General features: G+C 33.3%; 1 protein-coding gene across 5 annotated transcripts in view; it reads right to left on the bottom strand.

Moving 5' to 3' along the window:
- VPS13B (vacuolar protein sorting 13 homolog B) overlaps nucleotides 1-19,243 on the bottom strand; it is an 802,016-nt gene that overhangs the window by 479,144 nt on the left and 303,629 nt on the right. For all 5 annotated transcript variants that reach the window (XM_061172062.1, XM_061172061.1, XM_061172063.1 and 2 more), the window contains exon 20: nucleotides 3,618-3,727. In XM_061172062.1, the coding sequence (XP_061028045.1) occupies nucleotides 3,618-3,727 (110 nt within the window). The remainder of the gene's footprint in view (nucleotides 1-3,617; nucleotides 3,728-19,243) is intronic.

Genomic DNA, 19,243 nt, shown 5'->3' with positions numbered 1-19,243 from the left:
TTCCTATAAAATTTTCCTTTATTATTAATTTAATAAATGTAAAAATATAGGAAATTATGAAGAATAAAAGAACATCCATATTTTCATTATAACCAATAATTACTGGCAATTAACAATTTATCATATTTGCTCTTTTTAAGGAGAAAAGTAAAATATTACAGATAAAGCTAAAATCCCCTCTGACTGCTAACTGCCCATTCCTCCCAGAGTCAATCACTATTATGATATTGATACAATCCTTTAATTTTTTACACCCATATTTACTTACACATATGCCATATATATAGTTTATATATAATATATACTATATATAATATGTGATATGTGATAATATATAATATGTAATATATGCAGGGTGGTTTGGGAAAAATATAATAAGTACTCTCATATTGCATATGTCCTTGGGAAATTGATTTTTGCATTAAATAGAATTTTGAGACTTCCATACTAAAACCTATTGAATAACTTTTAACAAAAAAATAATACATCATGTTAACGTGCCATGCTTTATTTATCTACTTTGTTAGAGACAGTCATTTAGGTTGTCTCCAATTTTACACCATTGCAAAGAATTCTGCAGGGACAGGCTTATACATGACTCCTTAGGCTCATATGAATGTCACTGTAAGAACACAGCTCTATCCAAAAGTGGAATTTTGGGGTCATAGGCTAGAGTCATGTGTAATTTTATTAGACACTGACAAATTTATTAATTTTCACTCACAACAGTAGTATATGAGTTCATCCATTTTCTACATTTTCACCACTACTGAATACTAGCCTTTTTTCACACAACAGATTTTAAAAGTGAAGATGATTAGTTATGGGTTGACAGGTATTGAAACTGGGCAATAAGGTCATAGGGTTCAACTATACTCTCAATTTTCCATGTTGGAGAAAATGTAGAACTGAAATAGTAGATTAAAGGCATTTTCAAAGCATATTTTTGAGATATGCTGAACTGTAGCAAAATAGTAATACTATAAAGTGCTGACGAAAATATAAACTGTACACCAATTCTGGAATCAAACTGGCAATATTACAAAGGCCTTAAAATATGCTAAACCACATGCCTAAAGTTACTAGTTACACTTCTAAAAATATATTCTAAGTGAATAATTAAAGAAAAGTGCAAATATGAAGATATTTATCCCAATATTATTTGTAACTCTGAATGATTAGGATTATGGGTATTTGTTAGTTTATCTTTTAAATGAAACTACTAGTTTTGAACTTAGACAAATATATATATTTATATTTAACTTAAAAATACTTATGAACCAATATAATAAAAATAAAATAAAAAATCAAAATCTTTGAAGGTACTTGGTATCAATCAAACAAATGTATAATTTACTTAAGCTGCTAGAACGCTACCTGACATTCAGGGATATCTATGGTGTACTGGAGATAACTGCATCACTTATAAAATAACCAATGAAAAATTTATAATACAATGAAATATCATTCAGCCCTAAAAAATAAGAAAATCTTGCTATTTGTGACAACATGGATGGACCTTGAGGCCATTCTGCTATGTCAGACAAAGAAAGACAAATACCACATTTATATGTGGAATCTAAACAAAACAAAACCCAAAAAACCCAAAACATCAAACTCTACATACAGAAAAGAGAGGGTGTTTGCCAGAGACAGGGGGATTGGGGGAGGGGGGTGTGTAATGGGTAAAGGCAAAGTACTAACTTCCAGTTATAAAATGTAGCGTACGATATGATGACTATTGTTAATAATATGTATTGTATATTTGCAAGTCACTAGGAGAGTAAATCTTTTCTCATCACAAGAGAAAAAATTATTTAACTATGCGTGGTGATGGATGTTAACTAGACTTACAGTGGTGATTTTGCAATATATACAAATATTGGATTGTTATGTTGCTACCTGAAATTAATATACTGTTATATGTCAATTATATCTCAGTAAGAAAAAAAATTTACAACTAAATTTTTCTCAAATTGTCCCTGCCATTAGTCCTAACTTCTCCATTACTCATACTCCATATTGTGTTAAACTTTCTAAAATCCAAGTCTATTTATATTAGTTTCCTATACTTCCTCTGTACCCTTTGGGATAAAGTCTCAAACACTTACCATTACAAATAAAATCTTTTATGAATTGGCTTTCAATTTCTACCAGTCTCTATAAGAACACTTGGCTCTAGCCTGGAAACACTGAAGGTCCCTTTCTTGCCAAGTTACTCCATCGTCTTTGCCTCTGCTCACAGTTTAGTCTAAAACAACCTTCCTTGTCTGGCTTACTTTTATGATGCTCAGCTCAATTGTCAATTCCTCCTTCTAACACCCATCCTCACCTGGTCATGAGAATGTTTCCTTTTATGTTTTCATATACTCCTGTAAATACATCTAACATAGCAATTACATTCAGCCCTCTGTTGATCTGGAACCCAAGGATACAGAGGGCCAACTGTACTACACCAAGGGACCTAAGCATCGTGGATTTTGGTATCCACAGGGGAGGGAGGACTGGAACCAATCCCCTATGGATACCAAGGGAGGTACCAAGAATGGCATTACTACTATATTCCTTCACATTCTCAAATACACTAAATACCTCTAGAGGAAGGGATATTCTCAACCACGATTTCTGTTTCTATAGCTCCAGTACCTAGCATACTGCACTGTATTCTGTAAGTATTTGATAAAAGGAAGCATGAAATGGAGAAGGGATGGCAGAAGTTTCAAATGAAATTAGGACAAAATGAAGAAAAACTTTTAAAAAGATGCTCCTTGAGACACGGGTTGCACTTTTTTAGTTAATTTTTATATTCTTATGTAAATATAAAATTATACACTTTTCTCCTATAAATTAGCTTTAAGTTACCTCAGAAAAAAAATACAAAGCTATTCCAAGTAGAATGTTACAAAATTACAATTAAGTCAATGGGAAAATGCAATTCAATATCACATAAATTTGGCCTCAAAAATTCTTAGTTCTGAGATATACTAGATGTGTGAAAATAGGTAAGTTAATCTCAATAAGCATCAGTTTCTTCATCTTTAAAATGGGAATAATAAAACCCATCTGTCAGAATTACATTTAAGTATCATGACCTACATAGAGAATTACACGTAAGTATTCAGGAGACTATAATTAGCTCCTTTTGCTTTGTAATTTAGACCCCTTTAAACACACACATATCCCAAGTATTTTGCACCAACCATCCCAATACCAGAGTTAGGCACACTCAATGCATGTTTGTTGAATAAACCTACAGATGAAGAAGAAATGTAGAGATAATGAAAATGAAAGCTAACATTTCCTAAGCAATTATTATGTATTGGACACTCTGAGAACAAACATGTAGGCACTATGAGGGAAAATAAGCCAGTAAAATAGGACTACCTAACCTAGTCTCTCTAAAGTATTTGCTTTACAAGCAATTGTAGACCAAGTCCCTTTAACAATCAATGCAACTCTACTTTGAACTGTAATTTCTTGTACAGAAATTAAAGAGTAGAATTGCTTGAAAGGGGTAGAAGAATTCTGGTTCCTCCATAAACAAAATCAACAGAAGAAATATATAACTCTAACAAATAAGAAAAAAAATTATTTAGAGAATTATAAAAATTTCTCACCTGCTGCATATGTTTACTGGTTCGCTTCTGAGGTTGATAAATGAGCCAGGTGTATAAGATAGGGTCAATATTAACTGCTAGTCCTTGTACATTACAAAGAAGTACGGCACCTAAAAAACAAGATTTTTAAATTGTTACATTCCTCCTAAAAATAATAAGCTTGATGTCACTTTACACCAATTAGTAGGAGAGCCATAATAAAAAAGATGAACAACAGTAAGTGTTGCCAATGATGTAGAGGAATTCAAACCTTCATACATTGCTGGTGGGAACATAAAATAGTGCAAATAATTTGGAAAACAGTCTGGCATTTCCTCAGAAAGCAAAATATACAGTTACAATATGACCCAACAATTCTATTCCTAGGTATATACCAAGAGAACTGTAATCAAATATCCACGCAAAAACTTGTACACAAATTTTCATAGCAGCATTATTCACAATAGCCGAACAGTGGGAAAACATGAATGTCCATGAATTGCTGAATGGATTAGCAAAATGTAGTAGAATCACACAATGGAAAACTATTTATCCATGAAAAGGAATGCAGTACTGATACATGCTATAACATGGATAAGCCTTGAAAACATGCTAAGTGAAACAAGCCAGTTACAGAAAACCACGTATTATACAATTCCGCTTACATGAAATGGCCAGAACAGGCAAAACCATGAAGAAAAAAGTAGATCAGTGGATGCTGGGGCCTGGGGGGAGGAAAGAATGGGAAATAACTGCTAGTAGATATATGGTTCTTTTGGGAGTGATGAAAATGTTCTGTAATTAGAAAATGGTGATTGTTGTACAACCTTGCAAATATACTAAAAACCACTAAATTATGCACTTTAAAATAATGTACTTTACGGAATTTGAATTATATCTCATTAAATGTGCATTTGCCTTTAAAAAATAATAATTAACTTTATTTTTTAGGCAAATAGCAATTTCTATATTGGCCATGAGAAGGGAATATTATCTCCCTTTTTTGTTTATATTACAGAACTAACTCATGATATGAAAGGAAGCATTATTATAACCACTTAATAAATCACTGTAAATTACAGCTTTAAATGTTCAGAAGCAAAGAGAGAGAGCTGCCTAGATGAAATGCAGGCTAACATTCTGACATGAAACACAAAGACTGAAGTGTAACAAGTTGCAATTCATCCTACTAACTAAAACATTTTTGTCCCTCTCTAATAAAAAGTAGCTCACATAAACTTAACTAAAGCAGAATATCCCATTCTTAATTTATGTGGGGCAGGTCATGTATATCCATAAATAAGATTTTGCATTTCTACATATATTTTTTGATAAAAATAGTATTAGCTCCACTAGGATGTATAGAATATGAAGGAAGGGATATTAGTCAGTTTTGCTCTCAACTGTATCTCCAGCATCTGAAAAAGTACCTTCCACGTGGTAGGAGCTGAAAAAAGAATCACAATAAATGGTAGACAGATTCTCAGGTTAGTTGAAAAAAGCCCATTTGTTCTATAATATTGCAGATAATTAAAACAGCTAGTACAATTAGTATAATTAGTATTAATACCAAGTCCTATGAAAAGTGAACCACAAAGAGATTGAGATACAAGGATGGAGGAGAGGAAGCAAGCAAAAGAGAAATTTCCTCCTTTTTCAAAGCTTTGCACAGAATTTTCAAACGAAATTTGCCATGTGTACTCCTGTTCTACTTTACATTGCTACTTCTCCCAGGAACCCAAAATCGGTATAGATTCCTAGGCAACATGCTGAGACAACATAAGCAATCCCTCCTTCCATGTAACAAAGCATGTGCTAGTGAGCAATGATTCACTCAAATACACATATCAGAAAGGAATGATGGGGAGAAGCTAAATACAAGATGACTGCAAAACAGGTGGGTCATAACTGAAGTCAATTGGAAAATACAATATATATTTTTTCCTGTAATAGAATGCAGATTCCTCATAAGAACCTAAATTCTCCTATTTCTCAAATACCACTAGTATACCGAATAAAGGCTTAATATGCTATATTATATTAAGGAAAATAAAATAAGACTTTCCCAAAATTATATCCAGTTTTCAAATAATTCTAACAGCTCTACTATGCCAGAGACTATCAACTCCACAAACTAACAAAAATATAGTATCTAGACACATGAGTATATATAGCAAGAGCTAATTTGAATAGTGTTCTTGTTTTATAACAACTCATTCTATCAAAATATGTTACTAGGTGAGAAACAGAATTTGGCCTGAAATATGAAAGACTATTAATCAAATCCTTTTTATTTTAAAGAAATGTGTTGAACACATTTAAATAGAGTTCAAAAATTCATTTAAATTCAAGAATACATAATTCAATCATAAAAGTTAAAAGACTTTTCTAAAATCCATATACAGAAATAAAATTACAATTAGATTTAAATTACTATGAACTGCTTGCTGTCACATGAGCCCACAATAATATATTTTATAATTAATATCACATAAATATTAAAGACACCAAAATAATACATGCTTAACAATAAAGAATGTATTTTGTCAAAAGAAGGAATTACCACAAGAAAAAAACTTTGGGATCCAGAAGACAAAGGATCCAACACGGGAAAAAAGTGACCCAGGATGACAATAGTGAATTAGTGACAAGTACATGGAAAACTTAGAAACAACAAACAATTATTAAATACAGGAAAAACAAATGTTATAAAGGAAAGGATAACTAACTATAGGATAAACATGACCGTGTCATGAATAATATCTACAGACAGAACTATGTAAATTCTGAAAAAAAATGAATTCATTGATTAATCAAATGTATAATACAACAGTATCATACATTTGATTACTGGGAGTATGGGTACATCAGAGGAATGTGTGATGGGAGCTGAAGAGGGTAAAAGTTAGCCAATTATCATTTTCCACAGTTAGACAGCAATGAATAATGCTGTAAAAGGAACAATCAAGAAAGAGCAAGGAAAGCCAAGTTATTTAAAAACATGGACGTAAACACCAAAATAATTACTAAAAAGACTTTTGAAAAGGGAACATTAAAAAACAGGTGCAGGTGACATGAGGGAGAATATAACTGGGATTCTCAAAACGGGGACAACAGAAAAGAGAGGTAGATGAGCTTTAGATTGTCTTGCTGAGGAATATCCTTATAGCCACTAGCAAAATGCAGAATAAATTTTTCTCTTTGAAAAAAGTCTCCAATTCATTGTAACATAACAGCTACAAATTAAGATCTGTGAATGAGTCCCATAACAAAAAATATCAGCAAGCACTGCAGAAGGCAAGTGAGCAAGAGCCAGAAAAAAGAACTAACAAATTTAGACTTTCAAGCACTGAAGGTATTTGAATACAGAAAAACAGCTATGGGGACTTTGCTGGTGGCGCAGTGGTTAAGACTCCACGCTCCCAAGGCAGGGGGCCTGGGTTCGATCCCTGGTGCAGAAACTAGATCCCACACACATGTGGCAACTAAGAGTTCGCACTCCACAACTAAGGAGCCGGCGAGCCGCAACTAAGGAGCTGGCGAGCCGCAACTAAGGAGCCCACCTGCCGCAACTAAGACCCAATGCAACCAAATAAATATTGTTTTAAAAAACAGCTATGTAGAAAACGTTTAAGGTACAAAAGTATGCAATCATGAAGGGGAACAAACAATGAGAAAGTATCAGTGAAGAACACATTTTAAAGAAAAATGGAAACTACAGAAATGACAGATTTAGTTTTTGAAGTAAAAAACTCATTGGACAGGTTAAATAGCAGATTAGATATAGTTGAAGAGAAAATTAATAAAATAGAAGAAACACAATAAGATAATTTAGAATGTATCTGAGATAGAAAAATGAAAGAAAAAAGTTAAAATGATGTTAAGAGATATGAGGACTGAGTAAGAAGAACAAACATATATCTAATTAGATTCCAGAGGGAGTTACTAAGCAATGAGAAGAGGTAATATTGTTAAAAAATAATGGCTGAGGGACTTCCCTGGTGGTCCAGTGGTAAAGTATCCGTCCTCCAATGCAGTGGATGCAGGTTCGAAACCTGATCAGGGAAATAAGATCCCACATGCCGCGGGGCAACTAAGGTCGTGTGCGACAACTACTGAGCTCGCATGCCTCAACAAGAGAGCCCACGCACCACAACTACAGAGCCCACACGCCGTGGAGCCCACGCGCCACAGCTACAGAGTGAAAAACCCATGTGCCACAACTAGAGAGAAGCCCACGCACTACAACGAAGAACCCGCATGATGCAACTAAGACCAGATACAGCCAAAAAAAAAAAGAAACAAAGGAAAAAAATGGCTGAGAATTTTACAGAATTGCCAAAAGATATTAAGCTTCACACCTAAGAAGCCCAATGAATCCAAACTGGATAATTAAAAATAAACCTATATTAAACAAACAAACAAACAAACAAAGAAGAAACAAAACACTGAAGAGAAAAAGAACAGAAAAGAACCCTAAATAAAAAGAAAGATCTCCTGAGGTATAGAAAAGCAAATAAATTGACAATCAACTTCTTAGTAAATAGTCAATGGTATTCATTACGTGATTTTTCTTCAAAACTTACATATATTCTTTTGTATGCACCAAGTGTTACCATTAAAAGATGATAAAAGAAGAAAACGAATAAATTAAATTGATTTTTAAAAGTAAATATATCAGGATAAGTTTTGTCTTAATATTATACATCTCAAGTACAAGCCACATAGAAACTATTTTTTAAATTATGATGAAAATATGCAAAAAAGAACCTATATAAACAAAGCAGTTATAAATTTAAAAGAATACAAACTGCAAAAGACAAAAGTAAATTAAGGAATTACGGACTTCTCCATATGAGACAAGTTATTTTAATAGTCTTTTCATATGTGCCAAAAACTAAGCATGTTGAGTAAATTTTTTAAAACTTTCTCAGTAAGTTATTAGCACGCCTTTAAAATTGGGATGGTAGAGAAAGGGAAAGGAAAACAAATGTAAATAGGTAAATATTTTCACATGGACAACTAATTCTGAAAGTCTTATTTTATTATAATGAAAAAGTTAAATACTTCAACAAATATTCATTTAAGTCACATAATTGCATTATACCAAAAATGACTAAATGACTTATAGCCAGGCTTGAACTTTATGAATGTTAAACAGGTAATAAAAGAGAATAATCTATTAATCTAACAACTTAGCTAAAATTATAATTTAGAGATAATGTTCTTCTAAATTTAAAGGGATATTTTTATATTATATTCAATTTATGAGACACAGCCTTTAAAAATAACATACAAGTTTTGACATGTAAGTGTGCAGACAATTAGGGTGATAGTTGACTCAGAACAGATCCTCCATAAATCACTAAAATTTGGCAATATATTATTCTGTTTAATTTTAGCCTGGGAGACAACTAATGAGAAAAGTGTGCTTTACTCCTCTGTTCACTGCCAAAATGGTTCACTTATCCACATTCCATTCAGGCTTTACCAATTAGTTAAACCAAGGCACCACTGTCATTTTCAGTTACATCCTAAGCTGAAGAATGAGAACTGAAGTAAGGGTTAGAGACCAAAGTTGCAGAGCATTAAAATTAAACATACATCCTTCTTATCAGCTACAGAAACCTTGTCAACCAATGAGACTGTCCTGTAAAATATCAAGTTATTAATAGGAAAAAGTACCCTGCATTTATCTTAAACCAATGAATGAGACAAAAAACACAGACATATTAATCTTCATCTAAGTTTAAGTGGCTAAAACTCACTATTTTTCTATTATGCAACTATAGTAAAGTAAGAACTTTTTAGATGCATAGTGCTCTTAAGAAATTGTTACTTTTAATTTTAAGAATAATTTCAAAACGTTTGGCTACATAGTTAAATAAACAAAAAAGGAAGAATCAATACTTCAAAAACAAGGGTGGGGAATAAAGGCAAGATAGAGTAATCAGACACTAAAAAAATGACAGAGCAAGGATGAGCTGCCAACTACTGGCAACCTTATCCAAGGTAATTGTCAAATTTAGTATAAATGAATCATAAGGTTTTTAGGTATGTGTGTATTGTAGCTCATGTTACTTAATTAATAATTATTTCCCCTTCTCTGAGGATACAGAAAATCACAAGAGAACTCTATCCCATTGTAACAATAAGAACAAGCCATGTAACCTATCAAAGCTTTTCAACATTCATCAGTCAGATTTTTTATCAACAAAAATCATAAAAGTGAAAGGCCCCTCATAGGGCAGAAGGAATGAACAGTGGCTTTTATTCTTGGCACAGCAGTAGGAGGAAGAGAAAGTGGATAAGAAGAAAACAACTGACCTTTTAACAAATGTTTAGAGCTAGTTAGGGGCAGACATGACAGTTTAGAATCTCTGCAAACCGTAGACCAAGGGGAATCTACCCACCTGCCATCCCTTTTCAACAAGCCTCCACCAAATGCTCATAAGAATAACAGGGGACAGATGAGAAAGATCCCACTGAGATGCAGGTACATGGAGCCTGATAAGTCTGAGTGCAAAGAAGGAGAACTGAGAGAAATCTCACAGCCACTCTGAACATTTCAGTGAGCACCAAGCAGGGCAATCTGTGCTAGGAGAAGAAAAGAGGAACTAAGAGAGATAGATCCCTCCATAAGGACAGATGAAAACGGCATGCTGAAGTCTGAGGGTAGGTCAGGAGAACTGAGTGAAAGTCACAAACCATACTAAAAGAAAAATTCTGATCCTGCTCTCAAAAATATCTGAAGTCTGGGGTGACTTAATATAAGTAAAGCAGGATCAGAACAAGCTCAACCACAGAATAGAAAGCAAAGACCAAACCCAACTCAACTACACCAAAAACATGACAAAATAAGAGGCATGCCCTTTTGTGGGCATAAGCATTATTTACCATAGGTTCTATTCTTTTTTACATACAATGTTTGGCATTCAATTTAAAAAAAAAAAGATTATGAAACACACAGTACAACAAAAAGAAATGACTCACTATCAAAAGAGAAAACAGTCAATAGCATCAGTCCCAAAGGTGGCAGATACGAGAATTATCAAACAGGGACTTTAAAAGAACTCTAATACATATGCTAAAGAATGTAGTGAAAAAGGTAGACAAGCATGAACTGAAGGGGAATTGAAACAGAGAGACAGAAACTATTAAAAAGAGCCAAACAGAAATCCTAGAATTTGAAAAATACAGTATCAGAGGTAAAGGATTCTTTAAAACTTTCTTTCTAAAACTTACGAATGATATCAACTGACAGATTCAGCAAACCCCAAGAAAAATAAAGGAAAAGAAAACCAGATCTACACACATCATGACCAAAATGCAGAAAACCAAAGATAGAAAAAAATGTTGAAATCATACAGAGCAAAAAAAGGCACAATAGACATAAGGGAACCATGATAAGGACAATTTCTCATCCGAAACAACGGTGGCCAGAAGACAGTGGAATGATACCTTTAAAGTGCTAAAAGAAAAGACAGCCTAGGGCTTCCCTGGTGGCGCAGTGGTTGAGAATCTGCCTGCCAATGCAGGGGACACGGGTTCAAGCCCTGGTCTGGGAAGATCCCACATGCCGCGGAGCAACTGGACCCGTGAGCCACAATTACTGAGCCTGCGCGTCTGGAACCTGTGCTCCGCAACAGGAGAGGCCGCGATAGTGAGAGGCCCGCGCACCACGATGAAGAGTGGCCCCCGCTTGCCACAACTAGAGAAAGCCCTCGCACAGAAACGAAGACCCAACACAGCCATAAATAAATAAATAAATAAATAAATAAAAAGACCACTTAAATTGTTCTTGCTCAATTCATAGTATTTAAATTAGAGGAAAATTAATGATAACCTAAATGTCCAAAAGAAGGGAACAATTAGATAATTATGATATATTCATCCTATGTAATGTTTATAAAAAAAAAAAAAGAAAAGACAGCCTAGATTTGTATATCCATTGACAATATCCTTTTAAAATGAAAACAAAACAACAAAAACAATTTGTCACCCGAAGTCTTGCCCTACTAAAAATTATTAGAGAAGTGCTTTAGTCCAAAAGAAAATTATGCCAGATAGAAACTCAATTCTAGAAGAGGAATGAAGGGCACCAGAAAGAATAAAATATGTTGGTTAATAAAGCAGACCTCTTTAAAACATTCTATTTTAGTTACATGTATATACACACACACATACACACACACGTACATCAATGTTACTGTCAAACCCAATTTAGATTAAATAAAAAATATACATTGAACACATTTGTGTACACATGTACTTTTTTATTTCCATCTATCCAAATTCTGCACATCCTTTCTTTCAAATTAGCTTCCACCATTAACACTTCTTACCAGCACTGCCCTTTCCATTCTCTGGCCAGCTGCAATACTGAGTATTATAGAGCTCATTTTAGCCACTGACTCAATTCCATTTTCTCAGTATATAAGAATGTCATAAGTTAAGAATAAGGATGGCAGAAGAGGTTATGAGTGCTTTAGGAAATTGCAGAATGTGTGAAATAGTGACACATTCAGAGAGACCCATCTGTGTTCCCTGGTCATGAATTCAAAGTGAGTGAACTCATCCTGGTTGCATGTTTTTCTCCAGTCCAGTTGAGGTCCACAGAAGGAAGACAAATTGGATTTCAAAAAGACTCTGTTTGCTATTTTATATTTCTTACTGGTGTTCTTTTTTCTCCCCAGATCAAATAGTTACTTAAACAGTTTTATCAGGTATTAAGTTAATAACTGGTTTCCTTCTCACTCTTATGTCTTATTTCTCAATTGGAACAGAATTCACAAATGAGATTTAATGGTAACCTCAAACCGTAAGTGTCAGTAATTAATACTTTGTGGTGTTTCAAACTTTTTACCTCTGACTTTATATTTATGGCATAAAACCCTAAAACCATAAAGGTATTTACAAACAGCTTTGAGAGGAAAAAGCTTAGAATTTCTAAAAGATAAGAGATACCAGAGACAAAAGTAAAGGCAAAAATCAGACTAGAACAAAATATTAGGAAAAAACATAACAAAGACAATATTCATGACATAGGAAGACCTAAAAATTACTAAGCAAAAAAGATATAAAACCAAACAGGACAAGGGCGGGGGTGGGAGGGGAGGGAAGTTGGGACGAGGTAAGAGAGTAGCACTGACATATATACACTACCAACTGTAAAATAGATAGCTAGTGGGAAGCTGCTGCATAGCACAGGGAGATCAGCTCGGTGCTTTGTGATGACCTAGAGGAGTGGGATAGGGAGGGTGGGACGGAGGCTCAAGAGGGAGGGAATATGGGGATATATATATGCGTATAGCTGATTCACTTTGTTGTATAGCAGAAACTAACACAACATTGTACAGAATTATACTCCAATACAGATGTAAAAAAAACAACCAAACAGGAAAATGGGCAAAGAATATAAACAGACAACTCACAAAATAAATACAACTGGCCTTCACTAATGCTCAACATTACTAACAGCTAAAGAAATTAATGATAAAACAATAAGATAATTTTTCAATGATGGATTAACAGAAGCTTAAATGAATTAAAGTCTATTACTGATAAAGCTGTGACGAATAAAGCACTCCCATGCTCTGCTGAAAGAAATGGAAACTAGTAGTCTTTTTGAAGGCTATTTTGGAATCACCTATTAAAATTTTAAACGTACAATTCACTGATCCAGCAATTTTAGTTCTTGGAATCCTACATTAATACTTGTAGATGCTCTTAAAATATATGCACAAAGATGTTCACTTGTAGTATTATTTACAGTAATGAAAATATGTAAAAAAAAAATCAATGTCTACAGTCAAATTATAATCATTTAATGTTACACCACTCAGCTATTAGACGATGAAGTAGAGAGTATGTCATGACACAAAAATAAGTGCAGCATAGTATATAACATAATAATAGTTAACAGTGTAAGCATAAAACATGCTTATATATAATATATACTTAAAGATAAAATAGTGTTATCTCTAGGTGTATGTAGGTGAATATACCAGTGATATACTATATAAAAAAAAGATCTGCAAGTATATGAACCAAGCTGTATATAAACCAGGGTAGAACAAACATATCACTTCATGATATAAAGATAATATATTACTATATTACTTATATTCTAAAACCATGAAACTACATCCACATTTTTCCTGATCAAAATTTTGAATTTCAGTGAAAAATTTGGTTCATGTAAGAAACAAAAGCAAAAACTTGATTCATCACAAGTAAAAACCATTTAGAAAATTACCAGATCTCATAAAAGTCTCTCTTTTATTTATCTTCAGTGTGTCATTGTTCTTTACTCCGGATTTTCATTATTCAGAATCCCCATCCCGTATCCTGCACCAAATCAATGTAAACAAATATGGTATCCTATAACTAGAAAATAATTTTTAAAAGCAATTCTTCACTTTAAACTGGATTTTGTAGAATTACCATATGATCCAGCAATCCCACTCCTGGGCATTTATCAGAACAAAACTATAATTCAAAAAGATACATGCACCCCTACGTTCACAGCAGCACTATTTACAATAGCCAAGACACGGAAGCAACCTAAACATCCATCGACAGATGAATGGATAAAGAAGGTGTGGTATATATACACAATGGAATACTGCCAACCATATAAAAGAACTAAATAATGCCATTTGCAGCAACATGGATACAACTAGAGAGGATCATACGAAGTAAAGTAAGTCAGAAAGAGAAAGACAAATACCATATGATATCACATATGTGGAACCTAAAATATGACACAAATGAACCTATATATGAAACAGAAACAGAATCATGGACATAGAGAACAGACTGGTGGTTGCCAAGGGGGATTGGGAGAGGAATGGAGTGGGAGGTTGGGGTGAGCAGATGTAAGCTTTTATACATAGAATGGATAAACAACAAGGTCCCACTGTATAGCACAGAGACTATATTCAGTATCCTATGATAAACTATAATGGAAAAGAATATATTAAAAATGTATATATACGTACAACTGAATCACTTTTGCTGTACAGCAGTAATTAACACAACATTGTAAGTCAACTATACTTCAATAATAAATAAATAAATAAATAAATTTTGTTTATTTTGTTTTACTGGAAAATATAATCAAAATATAGATTATAAATCAACACATAATTACAAATTTATTATCATTGACTCACATACCTCAGTAAAATCTTTTCTATTACTAATATGACAGTTTGATTCATTTCAAATATTTCTGCATCTCTTTTATCTATAGGCCCAAAAATCCAACATACATCTTAATTATATTAGCATATATTAAATAACCTAAGGCTATGAGCACTGCAAAGATACTGCAAACAATATGATAGAATTACCTTCTGAATTAATGATGCATAAAAAATGAATTAATGTACAACTTGGAATAAAGCAGTATTTAGCTTGGTTTAAGTATTTTAAAGCCAATACTGATCATCTCTGATCATGCTTAATTCTAAATAATTAATAATGTACTGATTTAGCATTTTAATCTTGCTGACTCTATGAAGTTAACATCTGACTTAAATTTTAAGCATACAGAATTGAGGATCAAATGCATGTATCTCTTTTTATAGATAATAGCAGGAAACTTAATAAATGTTTTTTATTATAATGATTCTTAAAATCAACTGAAAGAAGAATCTTCAAAGTCATCCACACTAAATGGGGTCTATAGTTTTTAAATTCCATGTACCAGCAGTGGTTAGAAAGGACTCTTTCAAAATTATGATAATATTCAACAAACTAACTAGGAGACAGAATATACATTTTGATTTAATTATGAAATCTTTGAATTACTAAATTTTTTATTAATAATGATAAATCTTAACTTGGAAATTAAAAGCAATGCTTTTTTAACCAAAACCCGACAAGCATGTATTTTCTGATACTTAATATCATTACTTCTCATTTCATTTAAAATCTCATGGCATAAATCATAGGATAGATTTCTAGCATTCTTTTAATCCCAGGACACTGCCCTCCATGCCATTAGTCATCCTTCTCCAGCCAACTTATTTCTTTCACTTTTTCAGAAAGTAAGGCTGCTTTTTATTTTTTATTTATTTTTTTATTTTTTTAACATCTTTATTGGAGTATAATTGCTTTACAATGGTGTGTTAGTTTCTGCTTTACAACAAAGTGAATCAGTTATACATATACATATGTTGCCATATCTCTTCCCTCTTGCGTCTCCCTCCCTCCCACCCTCCCTATCCCACCCCTCTAGGTGGTCACAAAGCACTGAGCTGATCTCCCTGTGCTATGCGGCTGCTTCCCACTAGCTATCTATTTTACGTTTGGTAGTGTATATATGTCCATGCCACTCTCTCACTTTGTCATAGCTTACCCTTCCCCCTCCCCATGTCCTCAAGTCCATTCTCTAGCAGGTCTGTGTCATTATTCCCATCTTACCCCTAGGTTCTTCATGACCTTTTTTTTTTTTTTCTTAGATTCCATATATATGTGTTAGCATACTGTATTTGTTTTTCTCTTTCTGACTTACTTCACACAAGAACCCTAGGATCACCATGTTTCAAACATAAACAAAATTTTTTTTTTTAGAAAATTGCTTACGCGCATGTATCAAAACAAACAAATCCCCAATATTTATGTTTTTCACAAAGTAACCTAAAACTAAAATGATTTTTCCCCCAACTTGAGTTGCCTTTGGGGGAAAAAAACCAATGGCTGAGGCAAGAAAATAAATTTGCATGTTTAATTTACCCTACTCACTATTTTCCAAAAATACTTACTAGAGCACTTGATGGTTATCTGGAATCTTATTCTATTTATACCATATAGACCACCATAAATAACAGCAGGTCTCTGAAATATGCCAATGTTTTATTCTACCTTGCTATGGTTCCAGTTTTGACATCTTTCCTCTGTAACTCAGACATAAAACACTACAAGATACACATAAATTTGAAGAGCAGGTAACTTTAGTCTTATATAGAGTTCTCAAGGTTACAAAGCTTACGTGGGTGTGAAGATTAGTTGACAAAATCAGAAGCTTTAAAATTCAAAGACTTCTGGATTCTGCATAGGATTCCAGTATTAATTCAAATTCATGGTTGCCAACCGTTAAAAGAATTAAGAAGTCATTAATATTCCTGGAGTTCAAATTGGATTAGAATCTTCTGTAACATCAAAGATTAATGTGGAGCAAGTATATAAAATACAGAACACAAGGAATAGCTATAGCTATTAAAACCAACCACAATTATAAAGTATATTAATTTCATACTACCTCATTACTTTAAAAAAACCATTGAAGCTTTGAGTGACGTGATTTAAAACTATTTTAAATAAGTTTGTCAAATTTAATTCCAAAACTCCTAGACATACAATTTTCAAAGTTTAAATCAAAATACTAGCAAGGATATGGTAAAACTGATAGTGTAACACAGGCTTCAGTCTATAGACTATGAGATATTTTAGTAAAATTATTTTAATAAATATAAAGTAGTTTGGAACACAGCCATGCCCATTTGTTTACATGTTGTCTATGGCCGCTTTTGTACTAAAACAGCAAAACTGAGCAGCTGCTAGAGAGATTATATGGCCCACAAGCCTAAAATATGTATAGTATACGGCCCCTTAAGAAAAAATTTGCTGACCCCTGTTAACACATTGCTGGTAGGAGTTTACTATAACAATTTTGCATATGAATTTGGTAATAAAAAGTCAATACCTTTTAACTAATTAATTTCATTTCCAGAAATCTATGCTAAACAAATATAGGAATTGTTTAATATTAACAATTTCACATACAGTTATTTATAATAGAAAATATTCGAAATGATCTAAATCTCCAAAAATGAGGACTGGTTATGCAAACTGATGTATTCAAGTGACAAGCCAGTACACGATCATTAAAATGATGGTTATGAAGACTATGTAATAATGAGAAAATTCTTAGGACATAAACAGAAATTTTAAATATAGTCTAATGCAAAGTAAATAAATAGCAAGGGAAAAACCAGAAGAACATATGTAAAAGAAATTTCAGTGGTTTGTGATTGGTTGATGGGTTAATTTTTTTTTCTGCTTTCTAGATTTTCTAACTTTCCAAATTCTACTTACTAAAGATATAATTACTTTTATAATAAAAACTTAAAACAATATATGTAAACATCTAAAGATTTCATATGTTTAGGTGACTCTGTTATTCCTCTGCTTAAACACTGTCTTCCCAATCTCCTTTGCATTAAATGTAAACTTCTCATCATAGCCTACAAAGTCATGCAAGATCTGACTCACCTCTCTCTGAAATCTCATCTCTGACACTCTTCAATGGTGACTATATTCCATCTACCCTTGAACACGCCAAATTCTTTGCTATTCCTTCAGTCACCTCTCTAATCCTTCACAGAGGCCTGTCTCTGACCACTCTATTAAGTTTTCATCAAGTATCTTTGTTTAATATTTATGATTATATAATTTTCTGTTTACGCATTATCTACCTCCTCAGAGACAATATAAGCTCATGAGATCAGGGACTATCTTCACTGTTCATATATGACTGATGCAAAGCACAGGGTTTGGCACATAGAAAACACTAAATTTAATGGATGAATATATGAATAAAGTTTTACATTTACCTTTAATCTTTCAAGCACTTATTATTAAGTGTTGCTTCATTTCATCCAGAAGTAATTATTTTAAAATATTTTCAAATCAAAGAATACTCCAAATATTACTCAATATAAGACACACTTTGATTACTGATAACAAACAGATCTCTCTCCAGCCTGTTTTCCGATATTCCAATGTGACACTATTTCATGTACGTTGTATTAAGACTTTAAACTGATTATATAAATTATATAGGCTATGTGGAGATATGTTATGGTCCACAAAAACTAGGAAGAAAATGCTGTTAATCAATATTAACATTTGGCTGTAGATTAGACTCCTAATATTTGAGGACTTAAACCCCAGCTGTTTCAACATCTATGTCTACACTGTAGCCACATGAAGCTGGTATCCGGAAACAAATATAGTTCTTAAAGATATAATCGGCATCACATACATTTTTTCTTTAATGTTTTATGATGAACATTTTCCTGTGTTGTTATTGTTTTTTACTCTCTAGCATTCCTTCCCCCCGTCTCAGATACCTCTAATTCCCCCCTTGAGCCTAAATCATTCCAGCAGTTGCAGTGGTGACCAGCACTACCTGGCTTCCTAAACAACTCCATACAGGGCAAAGTGACAGAGCCTAGACCTGTGCCTATCCAACATGTCTCTTGCCTCTGGATCCAGGGCTCGCAGATGACTCCGGAGATATGGAGCAGTACAGTTCCTCACTCAGCGCCCGTAACTACATGCAGAAGCTGGAGGAGCAGCAAAGTTCATGTCCTGAGGAACAGAACCTTGACCAATGGAGTCTGTGAGCACGTGGGAAAAAAATCTCTCCCAGAAAGAACTGTCCTGGGAAACAGTGGTGTATAACTAGATTATACATCCCCATATTGTTCTCCCTCCTTTGCTGACTCATAACCTTAATCCTTCAACTATAATCGCTAGTAATAGTAGTACATAAGCCTTTCTCTTAGGCTTTGCTTTCTGAGGAACCCCCCAAAACCTTCTTTTGTTTCTTCTGGTAAAAGCACTAAAGTTCC

The sequence above is a fragment of the Eubalaena glacialis genome, chromosome 17, assembly GCF_028564815.1.
Source record: "Eubalaena glacialis isolate mEubGla1 chromosome 17, mEubGla1.1.hap2.+ XY, whole genome shotgun sequence".
Classification (NCBI taxonomy): domain Eukaryota; kingdom Metazoa; phylum Chordata; class Mammalia; order Artiodactyla; family Balaenidae; genus Eubalaena; species Eubalaena glacialis.
Note: the sequence above shows the minus strand (reverse complement) of the source record. Positions and strands in the feature narration are given on the sequence as shown.